This window comes from Chinchilla lanigera, unplaced genomic scaffold (genome assembly GCF_000276665.1).
Source record: "Chinchilla lanigera isolate Chin_1 unplaced genomic scaffold, ChiLan1.0 scaffold00041, whole genome shotgun sequence".
Taxonomy (NCBI): Eukaryota; Metazoa; Chordata; class Mammalia; order Rodentia; family Chinchillidae; genus Chinchilla; species Chinchilla lanigera.
The window spans coordinates 13,828,232-13,842,056 of NW_004955442.1; the positions used below are offsets into that span (position 1 = coordinate 13,828,232).

General features: G+C 46.6%; 1 protein-coding gene across 3 annotated transcripts in view; it reads left to right on the forward strand.

Annotated features, from left to right (window-relative positions):
- Positions 1 to 6,131, forward strand: part of Nlrc3 (NLR family, CARD domain containing 3) — a 39,041-nt gene extending 32,910 nt beyond the window's left edge. For 2 of the 3 annotated variants that reach the window (XM_013517686.1, XM_013517688.1), the window contains 7 exons: positions 91 to 174; positions 566 to 649; positions 2,745 to 2,828; positions 3,195 to 3,278; positions 3,902 to 3,985; positions 4,553 to 4,636; positions 4,901 to 6,131. In XM_013517686.1, the coding sequence (XP_013373140.1) occupies positions 91 to 174; positions 566 to 649; positions 2,745 to 2,828; positions 3,195 to 3,278; positions 3,902 to 3,985; positions 4,553 to 4,636; positions 4,901 to 4,991 (595 nt within the window). In that variant the 3' untranslated portion in view covers positions 4,992 to 6,131. Of the gene's footprint in view, positions 1 to 90; positions 175 to 565; positions 650 to 2,744; positions 2,829 to 3,194; positions 3,279 to 3,410; positions 3,986 to 4,552; positions 4,637 to 4,900 lie in introns of those variants that run through there. The other variant, XM_013517687.1, reaches the window with a different exon arrangement.
- The last annotated feature ends 7,694 nt before the right edge of the window (positions 6,132 to 13,825 follow it).

Here is a 13,825-nt window from a genome sequence, read left to right on the forward strand (position 1 = left end):
CAGGGAGAGTGGTTGGGATTTCCTGGTGACCAAGGACAAGGGGATACACACTGGGCTCCTGCTCACTCATTTCTTTTCCCTTCATCCCAGCTTGACAGCCAACCTCCTCCATGACCAGGGCGCCCAGGCCATCGCAGTGGCAGTGGGAGAAAACTGTGCCCTCAAGACCCTTCAGTGAGTCTACTGTCCCTGCCCTCACACACCCCTTCCAGAACCTATCTTTGCAGGACCCTTCTCTGAGGTCTCAGGGATCTTCCCAGGCTGCCAGCCTCAGGAAGCTGTGTCCCACCCTGGGTCCTGATTTCTGAGGCTGACCCTCAGACAGAACAGGTTAGGAGGTGGCTGCCTTGGCCAGGCCTGGGACGACCCAGACTCTGTGGTGTATTTGAGCTTCTTCCTGTGGCCACCACTGATGGAGCACACGCTGACCATCCGGGGGCCAAGCCCGAGAGCGGCTGCAGGAATCCTGCCGCATCCTGCAGAGACTCACCCTGCCGTCAGACCACTCTGGAAAGTCCTTGCCTCTGCCCCTGGGCTGCATGGTCACGTGTCTGTGTCTGCTCAGCCTGCAGTGGAACTTCATCCAGGTGGGCGCTGCCAGGGCCCTGGGACGAGCACTCCAGCTCAACAGCAGCTTGACCAGCTTAGAGTAAGTACGGCCAGCGAGGTGTACGGGAAGGGGCAGGGGAAGCTGCAAACTCAGAGCCCCAGGCACCTCCGTGGCACACAGCCTCCTCTGCCATCAGACCAGAAAATATATATATTCAGCTTTACTGAAATAAAATCCATATATCATAAAATCTGCCTATTTAAAATGTATAATCCACTGGTTTCCAGAACAGTGTACATTCAGAGTTGTACAACCATCACTACAATCAATTTTAGAACACTTCTATCACTCCAAAAATACCAGTGGTCACTTTTCATTTTCTTCTCCCTGTATCCCTGGAAACCATGACTCTATTTTGTCCCCATGGATTTGCCTATTGTGGATATTTCATATAAATCAAATCATCTAACAGGTGGTCTTTTGTGGCCTACATTTTATGGGTGTGTGCAGGGGACTAAGTCCACGATCTTGATGCATGCTACGTACTACTAAGTACATTCCCAGCACAACTTTCATTTAGTGTATTTTTCACGTTCATCCATGTTGAACTGTGTATCAATATTTCCCTTTCTGTGGCTGAAAACTATTCCACTGTGTGGATACACACATTTTATTTATCCATTTGTCAGCTGATGGACATTTGGGTTGCTTCCACTGATTTTGACTGTTATGAATAATACTATTAACACTTGTGCAAAAGTCTGTGTGGACATATGCTTCATTTCTCTGAGGTATAGACCAGGGAGCAGAATTGCTGGGTTACCTGGTAACTCAATGCTTAACTTTTTGAGCCTCATCCTCTCCCGTAGTTTCCTGGATGTCTCCTTTCTGGCTGGTCCTCCTCAGTCTTTTCTCCCCATCCACTTTTAGATACTTGGGCTCCCAAGCACTCTGGCCTAGGCCCTCTTCTCTTGAATGGCATCCTTTTTCTAGGAGCTCTCTTTTTCTAGGGCTCCAGTGACCTGAGTCCTGAGGACGTTGTGTCCATATCTCAGCTGCCTCTCCTGAACTCCTCCACACATCCCCTCCGTGTCCCCCACGTGCTATCGGTTGGTGTGTCCTCTCCTCCACAAGCCTGCTTCTTGGTTTCCCCTAGAGCTCCTGTCACTGCCAGCTGTGCAGACCCGAGGCACTGCCTCTGCTCCCCGCTCATCTCCGTGTCCTGCCCAGTCTCCCTCCCACCCGCCTGTCCCTCAGCTGCCACCATCCAGCTCCAGCACCACTCACCTGCCTTACCGGGCAGCCACTACATCCGGCCACTCCTCATACTGCAGGCCAGCGATCTTTCCAAATTATCTGTCTGCCCCCATCCTGGGTCAGGTCCTTAAATGGCTGCCCAGCACATGCAGAGCAACGCACAACCTGTAGTGTGGCTTAGAAGACGCCCAGAGATCTGCTTCCTTCACGCTCCCAGGCCTTGTGTTTCACCAGCCCAGGATCTCAGCTCAGTCTCTCCAGGTTCCTGAGATGTGCCAGACCCTCTTCCTTTCTCATTTGCTGGTTATTACTTAGATCTGCTTCTTCTGGGCACCACCCTGGGGCAGAAGACTTGCTGGTCTTTCCCACAGCCTGCCCTTGACTTGTCGTAACTGCTTACATGACTGTGTCCTCTTGCCTGAGTTCTAACAGGTCAGAACTGTGACTGCTGCCTCGTACACCGCTAGCACACAGGGCACACTCAAATGTCAAGTAATGGACGCAACTGCTTCCTTAAATATGCCACTGTCCACTTGACCTGAACTTCATTTACAGGCCTAGGGCCTGCAGTTTCCCTCCAGTTTGGAAGAGAGGAAAAAGATATTTGAACAAAATCTTAACCAGCAAGAATGGCCCAGAGGTTGAGGGCTTCAAGTTAGTTTTTTGTTGGCATACCCTCTTTTTGTCCCACACATGTAGTGGCAGTATCCCCATGTCCCTTTTCCTGCTTGCCTCTGATGCTCACCCAGACTTCTGTAGCCTCCCCTTGACATGCTGATGATGAGGCCAGGGGCTACAGTGGCTGCACAGCAGGGCGTTATCCCCAGGGCACTGGTGCGTGAGGTCTGAATTAAATCCAGAAGCCCCAAGCCCAGCATCCCTGCTGGGGTGCTGGCGCAGCCCCCTGCCCAGAGGGGTCATGTTCTTCCCTGTTCAGCTTACAGGAGAATGCCGTCGAGGACGAAGGAGCTTCCGCGCTGGCCAGTGCGCTGAAGGTGAACACAGCCCTCACTGCTCTCTAGTAAGTCCCTGAAGGTTGCGGGGTCCAGAAGGCCAGCTCCTTCCCCGCCCTCTCATGCCGCACACCACCTGTACCAGCCAAGGAAGGTGTGTTTGATTTTCCTAATATCAGCAATTGGGAAGCCCAGCTTCTGCAGGAAGAACTAGGGGTACAGTGAGCATCCCCACCAGCCTTGCGGAGGCGACCCCCAGGGCCAGGCCTCTGTCTTAGGTGCTGGTGTGTCGGTGGGAGGTGCCGGCAGTCTTCAGTGCTGTTTTTCCGCTTCCAGCACTAGTCTGGGGTGGAGAGTAGGGAGGAAGGCCGGGCCGGGCAGACATGAGGGAAGAGGGTCCCACCTGCCTGCACTGATCCCAACTCCTCTTGCAGCCTCCAGGTGGCCTCCATTGGTACCCCGGGGGCCCTGGCACTGGGGGAGGCCCTGGCTGTGAACAGAACCCTGGAGATTCTCGAGTGAGTATTCCAGTCTCTAGTGACAGCCTTTTGCCCAAAGAAACCAAGCTAGTGATTCAAAAGAAGCAGATATGGGGGAAAATACCTGTTTACATAGAAACTCACAGGTCAGTTTCACAATTCTCACTTCAGGTCAGGTGTGCTCCGGCTTCCTCACTCCCGCTTCACGTCTCTTCCCCAAGTCACTGTTGCTGGTCTGTCTCTGGGTTGGCCCTGCCCTGACTGAACATCTCTAGGAGCCTTGCTTAGGGACAGCCGATTGCTGCGGATCATCTTCCGTGAGAAGGCCCAATCCTGGGGTGGGGGTCAAGCTCTGAGAGGCCTTCAGGCATGGCTGGCACCTCTGCGCTTGTCAGACCTGGGATGCTGCGTGCACTGGGCAGAGTGCCGCCTCTCCCAGCCCAGCCCTTCTTCCTCTGGAATGGAAAAGATGGATGAGGGTACTCAGGCCAGTCGTCTACAGCCTGTGTGTCCCCCTCCATACAGCCCAGCTCTGTTCTGTGGCCTGGGAGTGAGGAAAGAGTGATCCTTACCTCCTGTGTGACTGCTGACCCAGCTGGAAGGGCATCACTATCACTTCTGAGCCCACTCCTGTGCCTTACGTTTCCTGTCTTCCCTGGCAGCTTACGAGGAAATGCCATTGGAGCGGCTGGGGCTAAGGCCTTGACGAATGCTCTGAAGGTGAACTCCAGTCTCCGGAGACTCAAGTAAGTGGCTGCGGAGACCTGCATCCCATGGGATAAACTGCGGACGATCTCTTCCCTCTGTTCCTCTTGATGGGAATGACTCAAGTTGTTCTGATGATTACAGTCCACCTCCACTGCAGTCGGGTTTGCTCAAACTGCTTCAGTCAACATATTTAAAGTCTCCATTCAAATTGGGTGTGGTGGCGTATGCCTGTAATCCCAGCTCTTTGGCAGCTGAGGCAGAAGAATTGCAAATTCAAGCCCAGCCTAGGTTATTTAGTGACTTAGCAAGACACAGACTCAAAAACAAATTTTCAGCATGAAGGCCCCAGGCTCCATCCTGAGTACCAAAACAAAGCAAGCAACCAAACAACCTGCGTTCATGGTTAGGGCAATGTGGCTACTTGTGGATGCCCACCTTAGGAGCGAGACACCACCACTTAGCAGTTGCTATGGCACCTGGGATAAAATCAACCCTAGAACTGCCGGCCTCCTCTGCTGCCCCCACAAGATAATGCAGTGTTCCCTCCTCTGGTGTTTCTTCTGTCCTGATGGCTCACCCCGGTGTTCCAACTCTTCTCTGCCTAGTCTTCAAGAGAACTCCTTGGGAATGGAGGGGGTGATATGCGTTGCCACGGCACTGTCTGAAAACCATGGGCTACAGCACATCAAGTGAGTAGCTCAGCGGCATCCACGCTTTCTGGTCACCCTTGCTCCCTCTCAGAGGTCACGGTGGTGTCACTAGCCCAGTCCTGGGATCCAGCTAACACCTATGCCCCCAGCAGCTCTCCAGGGGAATCAATGTAAGAGGGAGCCCAGGGGAGCCTTGTCCAGGAGTGGGATCCTGAAAGCACGGAGGTTCTGTGGAATCCTACGTTTATGACAGTGATGATTGCTCTAAGAGCACCTGCCCTAACCCTGACCTTTCTCTTCTAGTCTCCAGGGAAATCACATTGGGGAATCCGGGGCTAGAATGATCTCAGAGGCTATCAAGGCAAACGCTCCCATGTGCACTGTGGAAATGTGAGAAAGGCAAGTTCCCAGTGGACAGAGCAGGACAGGCAGAGACTCAGCTGGAAGCTTTGGAACAGAAAGCATGCTCTCCAAGTGCCTTCCTGAGACCAGGAATGCTGCCGACCCAGTGAGGGCACAGATGCACAGAGAAAGGAAAGAGGTCAGACGGGGTTCTGGGCACTGCTCCTGCCCAGGGTCACTCCCAGCAGGGATGCATGGACACTCTCCTGTTACACAGAGAAGAGAAGTAGCTGCCACCGAGACTCGGGACAAAGGCCCAAAAGGTAAGCAGCATAGGAAGCCAGTTCCAGCTTATACGCTGTGGGCTTATGTTCCAATTAAAACAAGGACAACAACAACAACAAACCTCTATCACTACCCCTATTTAAAAAGGGAAAGAGGGACATTAGCACTCAAAATCTGCCTTAATAAAAGTGATTAAACTTAACATCACAGTCACAGGACAAAAACAACCTCATGTGCCCCGATGCACTGCCCTCGACACATCACTGATGTGTTATTCTTGCCAAAAATGTTTGTTTGAGCTAATCATGAAGAAATGACGGCACAAAATCCTGACCTCTTAAAAAATGGCAATGTTATGACAGACACAAGTGGGGGTTGCTATAAATGAAAGAGGGTAAAGAGACTTAATAATTTAAGGCAAGATCTTTGACTGGATCCTAGACTGGACGGAAGAAAATCCAATGTAAAGAACATTACTTGGAAATTGAAGATGTATGAACCCAGGTTTATGGTATTCATTACTGTTTTTGAAAGATACTTCTGCTGGGTAGAGGATTCTAAGTTGACAGTGTTTTCTGTCCCATGTTGCTCCTCTGCCCTTTGGTTTGTGTCATTTCCACCTGAGTTGAAAGCTCAGTGGAACAGAGAGTTGCAGTAGGCAAGTGGAAAAATCCACACCCTGCAGAAACCTAGCACTAAAGCTGGGAGGCCAGAGCCGTGGAGAAAAAGGGCAAGCCCCACTAGAAATAGCAGGAAGAGCCCTTCCTCTGTGCAGACCTCTCCAGCACCCCCTGACAGCTCGCTGGCTGCCAAAGGAGAAATTTTTATAAGGTCTACCTCCATTAGCACAAAGCTGGCTGAAAAGGGGAATGTGGAGCTGAAGAATAAATTGATAACTGCAACAGTGGATCTTGTTTTGTGTCTTTTTTTCCTGTTTTCCATTTTGGAGAGTTATTACTACATCTTTGGGGTTAGTAGTATTTTCTTCTGCAGTGTGTCATCTGCTGTCAATTGCATCTGGCCTATTTTTCATCTCAGACTTTTTTTTAATGTTTGAGGTCACCTATAGTCTCAGCTTCCTCAGTGCTAACACCTGCATCTGTCTTCCATGTTCCAAAAAAAAAAACTGTTGCCATTTTATCTACCCTACTGTCCACTCTGGTTCCTGTTAACCTTGTAGGTTTACCACCTTTGAAATGTTTCTTTTCTTGTAAAAAAAAATTAGTGGAATTAGAGGGGATAAACTAAAGTATTGTCTACCAGGTTCAATGCAAGGTCTAACCTATTTGTATATTCCTATGTGATTATTGGGTATTGCCACCCAGACGTCTGATGCCTCAACATGTCCCAACCCTCCCACTCACTACCTCCCCCACCTGCTCTTCTTCCTGTATCTCTCACACCCAATTAGAACTCCCCTTCACCGTCAACCCCTCTTCTTTAACATCTCTTCTGACATGAGAATCGAGTTCCCCAGGCCCATCGCCATGAGCTCCTTGTGTAACACCAAGAAGCCTCCTAAAGAGCCTACTGTTTATCTTCCTTCCTGTTTTTTGAGAAGACCTTCTGAAAGACCTTTCCTGAAAAGACCTTCTGGTCTGTGCAGGTGGCTATCTGCCTATAAGGCAAACCAACCAATCCCTCTATATGACAAAAGATGTTCGTCATTCCTTCACCATGTACTCCACACTTTGGCTTTACTGTATGAGCTGTCATTTTCTAAATAGGCTGTGGTCTTTCAGAACTCTATGCTTCTACAGTCAGGCCCACTGTGATGCCACATCTCACTTTCTCTGTTTGATGAACTCTTACAAAACCTTTTTTAGATAGTTAGGTGTACTAGTATTTGTTGCATATATATTTATGATTGTTATCTCTTCTTGTTGGATTGTTCCCTTCACAAGGAACCTTTTTTCATCTCTCATAATCAGTCATGGCTTCAAATTCAATTTGTCTGTAAATAGAACAGCTACCCCTGCTTTTTTCTGGGTTCCTGTGGCATGGAGTATTTTTTTCCATCCTTTGACTTCCAGTCTTATGAATTTCATTTCAAATTAAATGTGTTTCTTGTATGCAGCATACTGTTGGATCTTGCATCTTGATCCATTCTGCCAGTCTGTGTCTTTTGATTGGTGAGGGTTACAACTAATATGCATTGACTTATCCTTGTCATTTATTTTCCTGGTGTTGGCTCCTCCTTTTTTCTCTCCATTTAATTGTTTGCCTTGCCTGGTGGATTCCTTCTGTTGGGTTTCATGGGGTTGTAGTCCTTGTTATCTCTTTCCAGAATGTCCTTCAAAACATTTTGGAGTGCTTATAGGCACTTGGTTTGCCTTATAGGCAGATATCCACCTGTCATAAATTTCCTCAGAAGTTCTTTGTCATGGAAGTATCTTATTTTTTCTATTTTATTTTTAAATTTTTTTCCTGGTACCAGGAATCAAACTCACAACCTCGCGCTGGCCAGGCAGGTGCTGTGCCGCTGAGCTAAATCCCCAGCCCTGGAAGTATCTTATTTCTCCATCAGCTTTGATACTTTTGAGGGGTTCATTAATATAGGTTAAAGGTTGTTTTCCTTTAGAGCTTGAAATACTTCAAGCTCTCCTTAAGGGTTTGTGCTGAGAAGTCAGTTGTGATTCTGATGGGCTTTTCTTTATGGGTGATTTGTTTCTCTTTCCTAACAGCTTTTAAGATTCTATTCTTGTGTTGAATTTCTGTAATCCTGCTATGATATGCCTAGCTGTAGATTTTTGTTTTGATTGTGGCTAATTGGAGTTCTATAAGACTCACTTATGTGCATGTCTAATTATTTTTCTCTACCAGAGAAGTTTCCCGCCGTTACGTCTGTGAAGTTTTTTTAAAATATCATTTGTGCTATCTCTTGCTTTTTCATTGACTCCAATCAATCTTAAGTTATTCTTCTTTGCATTATCCAGCAGCTGTTGTATTGATTTCTCATGGTCTCTTGCTATTTTTAAGAAATCTTTCTTTTCATGGTTGCTAACTATAAGCCTATCTTCTATAGCTCACATTCTGTCCTCACACTGGCTTACTCTGCTGTGGATACTTTCAATGGAATTTTTATTCTTCTAGATATCTGCCTGAATGTGCCTTATGGATTCCATTTCTTTCCTATGCTGAGCATTCATGGCTTGCATAATTTTCTTAAGCTCCTCTATTTTTTTGTCTGTATCTGCTCTAGAGTCACTAAGCATGGTTTTTGTTGTGGACCATTTTGGCAGTTACCTGAGAAATTATTTCTAATTTTATTTTTTCTAGAGCCTCATTCAATTGCTTTGCTATTACCACTTCAGAGAGGCCAGGTGGGTGGCTTTTGGATTATCCCACCTCACTGCCCCCTGGGTTTGCCTCTGGTGAACTGGATGTCTGGGGTTGCATCTTGTTTAAGTGTCTTTTCATTTTTTCTTTTTTTTTAGTTTAACTCCTGAGGTGATGTTTGTAAAGTGTCCAGACACCAGCCATCTAGTTACCTATGGTGGGTTGCTTTATTGCTAGTATTTAGAACACTTAGGAAATAACTACTTCTCCTAGTTGTCTTCCAGGTGTAGCTGGTTTTTGGTTTTTGAGTCTGCTGCAAGAGCTTACCCCTTCAATTTGTTGGGGATCAGAAGTTGCTGCCTTTTGGTCCAGCCCTTGGTTCTTTGGCACTCTGCTACAGTATTTTCTGTAACCCTTAGTCAATCTTAATCTTGGAATACCAGGAAGAACAGCTGTTTAGAGCAATTATGTCACTTTTGGCTACAGTGGTACCAATGAAAACAGCATAAAACACAGCCTAGAAAATGACAAATTAAGGTAACCATTAATTTGCCACTTTTAACTGTATAAACTAGATTTGTGGTTATATAACTATTATGGTTTGTGTCTGGATGTCCCCCCAAAGCCTCATGCAGTCATGGGACAGGCTTTTACAGTTTGATTGATTATGGGTGTGAGGGCTACACCCACCCTGGGGTGGATAGTTTACATATGTAAGGGAGAGGAAGAGGCTGCTTGCTGCCATTCCTCCCTTTAGTGCTTGTTGCTTTGCTGTATTCTGCCACCACGAGCTGTAGCCCTCTGCCATGTGCCACTCTGCTTTGTAACCTGCCAAGTATGGATTAAAACCTCCACAAACTGTAAGCGAAATAAACCTTTCCTTCCTTAATTTTGGGCATCAGGTATTTTGTCCCAGCAATGAGAGAAAAGTAACCAAGACAGAATTTGGTACCAGGAGTGGGGTCATTGCTGTGACTATACCTGACCATGTGGTTCAAGAGCCTTGGGAAATGGCTTTTGGGAAGAGTTTGAAAAGGTTCAGAGATGTCGCCTGAAAGAGTAGAACCTGAACACCTTCGGCTGTTCTGTTTGGGAGATTCTGGTCAGAGCTCAGAAGATCAGAAAGCTGATAGAAATTCTGCCAGTAAAGACTGGGTTCGGGAGGTTTCTGTTGGGAAGGACTGCATTGGTTGTTGGACTCCAGACGATGTGTGTTGTTATGGCTTGGCAGAAAGTTTTTCCGCATTATGCTCGTGTCCAGAGACTTTGCCTAAGACTGAGATTAAGGGCAGCAACGGACTGATTAACCTGACAAAAAAAATTTCAAGGCAGTTGAATGTTGGGAAAGTGGCACGGCTATCGTTGGGGGCTTTTAGCCAGATTTATATTGAGAATCAAGAACAAAGATCCCAGCAGGGTGATTTAAAATGTTGTGAGTTTGGCCAGAAAGGAAGCTCCAGTAAAGCTGTGGACTGCAAAGGTAGAGCTGAGGAGATCTCCATTGTTAAAAAGAAACAAGAAAATAAAAAAGATGGCCTGAGGGCATCACAAGAAACAGCAAGTCTCCACTCTTTGCAGCCTCAAAACTGCAAAGGTGAAAGACCTTGCCTTGAGAAGAAGGCTGCTAAGGGCCATGTCCCAGAATGGCAGCAGCGGCTACACCAGGTTCCAGAATGGCAACAACATAGAGGATTTGTTCCTCAGAATTGGATTCAGAGTGCCCAGCGATCCAGGCACTCGACCCCTATGGCCAAGAGAGAGGAAAACTTGGCTACTGCTCCAGGTGGCAGCAGACCTTGGCATCATCCACATGGCACTGGCTTTAGGTGCATGCAGAATGCAAGAGTTCTGAGGTTAAAAAGGCTTCCACCCAGATTTCAGAAGGCCTGGGAGGCCATGCAGTGTGCCCCTGAGGGGGTAATGTGTGAGGCTATGAATGTAAAACAAAAGGGGCACTGGAGACCTCAGAAGTTTAGAAAAGCCAGGACCGTGGATCATCTAAGGAAAGCTGCAAGGAGGGAGCAAAGCAGGCCTAAGAAAAAAGCCACGGAAGCTGTAACCACCAGAAGTGCCATAGGGGTAGACTCATGTAAGCCCTTTGGACTCACAATGTGCCACAGATTTCTTCAGATGCTGGTCATGGAACTACAGGACATAACATTAGCTCTGCTGGATTTTGGACTTGCTTTGGTCCCAATGCTCTGTGTCCCCCTGTTTGTACCTTTTGAAATGGTACTGCTTATTTTGTGCCATTGAATGTTGGAAGTGTTTAACTTTTCATTTGTACAGGAACTCACAGCTAAGAGTTTGCCTTACATCTTGGAGGAGACTTGGGACTTGGACTCGTCAGCAATGCTGAAACTGTTAGGACTTTGACAACTCTTGCAGATGGACTAAATGCTGTTTATATAAAGAGATGGACATGAGTCTTTGGGGGGCCAGGGGTGAAATGTTATGATTTGTGTTTGGGTGTCCCCCCAAAACCTCATGCGGTCATGGGGCAGGCTTTTAGAGTTTGATTGATTATGGGGCGCCCTAGGGTGGATAGTTTACATACGTAAGGGAGAGGAAGAGGCTGCTTGCAGCCATTCCTCCCTTTTAGTGCTTGTTGCTTTTGCTGTGTTCTACTGCCATGAGCTGTAGCCCTCTGCCATGTGCCACTCTGCCTTGTAACCTGCCAAGTATGGACTGAAACCTCCACAAACTGTAAGTGAAATAAACCTTTCCTTCCTTAATTTTGGGCATCAGGTATTCTGTCCCAGCAACGAGAAAAAGGTAACCAAGACAATAACAAAATCTAAAACAAACCAGAAAATTGTATGCAGTATACAAGTCTTTAATGTCAATTTTGCCCTCAGGGGTTAAAATTTAAAATGGGTTAGGGAGAAAGTAGAGAAGTAGGAGAAAAGGAAGAGATTAGAAGTGAGGACAGAGGACGAAGGGGGATCACACTAACTTTGGGAAACTGGTGCAGAAGATTGGAGCAAAAGAGGGAAGAGCTAAAAAGAACAGAACAGAACCACAACCACAAAGAGGCTAGACACTACATTTACACTCATATAAAAGATCTAACAATGAAGAACAACAACAAAACAAAACAAAAACAAAATCTCAACAACAATAAAAAACAAAAGAGAAAAGAAAGAAGAAAAAAGTCCACTTGCAGGTTTGTCTCTGGTGTCACTGGCAGAGAACATGTGGAGACAGAGTCCCAATCCATGTTGATTTATCCCAGGAAGCCAGTAGTAGCTTTTTGGCGGGTTAGTGCATCATCTCAGCGAACCTGTACCTTCTGGTGGCCTGCAGCCATCAGTGCACCTTCTGTGGACCTGTGCCCAGCTGGGAGCTGCTAGATGGAGCCAGCAGCTGCTCTGACAACTGGCCCCTCTCCAAAACAGTTCCTGGTCAATTGCTCTCTCACATGGGACGACTGAGCCCTCCACACTCACCGCTAGTTAGTGCAGTTCTTCATGTCGGCTGTTCCTGTCCACTGCTGCGTCTCTCCATGGGGGCCTCTGGGGTCGCCAGCACCCATGTCTGCCAGTCTCAATCACTCTTCTTGTGCAATGCATCCCATCTAAGGGTGAAGGCACTGCCAGGTACCTGCTTCCTCTTCATTGAAGTTTCTCTCTTCACTCTCTTTGTGCACTTAATTTGTGCCTCAGATCCTTCCTGGGTCCTGGGGGTCCACTTCCCTCCTTCTTGTCTTCCCTACTGTGCTATATTCCAGCGTCTGGGTGGCAACTCTGACAAGCTCTTTCTCCGCTGCTTAACACTCCACCACCTTGCGACTGACCACTTACTAAACCTTTAAACTCCAGCTCAAATGTGGCTTTCAGGCACACCTCTGTCATCACAGCTGCTACTTATTCTGAATTCCCATGACACTTTACAATACTCTTGGCATGCATGTATCACACTGGATTACAATTTTTTTCCAGATTGTTGGCTTAACAAAGGCAGATGCTAAGACTATTATATCTTTGAATTCAGTAGTTAGCATAATTGTATGTGTTCAATAAATGTCTGGCAAGTAGAAGAAACAAGTACTAAGAAGCATAGCCACAGCAAATTATCCCGTGGCCAATGCCAGACAGACTCCAGCATTCCTGAAATAGCTACTTTATAACTGCTTTCTTCTTGTATTATGCCTTTACATCTTTGGAAATAAATATTCCTTCTGAATTATATACATGTGCCACTTCTTTTTTGTTTTTTTTTTGGTACCAGAAATCGAACTCAGGACCTTGTGCTTGCCAGGCAGGCACTGTGCCGCTGAGCTAAATCCCCAGCCCCCCTAAATGTGCTATTTCTCAACCACAAAGTGACCCCAATGGAACCCCTGTCCCAATTATATTTTGTACCCAGGCCTCCCTTCTACCCTTCTCAAATAATGACTGCACACACCCTATTTAAAACAAGGGCTCAGTCAGCTGTTATGGGCACATCAAAGTGCACACACACCCCACCAGAGCACAGCAGAAAAGACAATTCAATTCATTTCTCCACAGACAGGACTTCTATTCGAGAAGGAGGCAGAACTTTTAGCTCCCCTCCAATTCAACAAGTCCTGTATTCTAGCACCAGAGAGTCCCCTCGGTCCATCTAACAGCTGTGATGTTTACCTACAGTGCTAACATAAATGGGCACATTTTCCTTTCGGACACTGAACATTGCCATTAGTTTAACACGCTGATGGTTTTTTTTTTTTGCTTCTGGGAATCGAACCCAGGACCTTGTGCTTGTGCCACTGAGCTATATTCCCAGCTAAACATGCTAATGAAAGAGATATTATGGTCCTTTTTGTTCCAGCTAAAAGGGAAACAGTTTACTTTTTCAGTTAGAAGTTCTTGGACTTTGTTCTTGATGACCATCACCAGTAAAAAAATATTAAGCATTTAAAAATTTATATTTTCTCTCAATATGCATATTTTAAGACATTTAAGAGGTACCTTAATCAAAAAAAAATTGCTAGCAATAAACTAGATGGTAATTTTTCCACTGACCTAATCACATGATCTTTAAGGCCTCAGGTCTGCTCATGGAACCAGGCTACAAGACACTTCCACATATAGGACTCCTGAATCTGTTGTGACTGAGACACATTAGTAATAATGATCAAGTAGAGAAGATCCTCATTAGAGAAACTGCTCAAGCAAGGTGGGGCTACCCCATGCTAAGACTCTGCATAAAGCCACTGATGAATAATGAGCTGGAAGCAGGTAAGGTGATTTTTGCAGCTGCTGCTTATATCAGTGGATACAGTATGTATGATTCAAATTAGATTTCCACATTACAGCCCATTAAAAGAAAACAGAACTG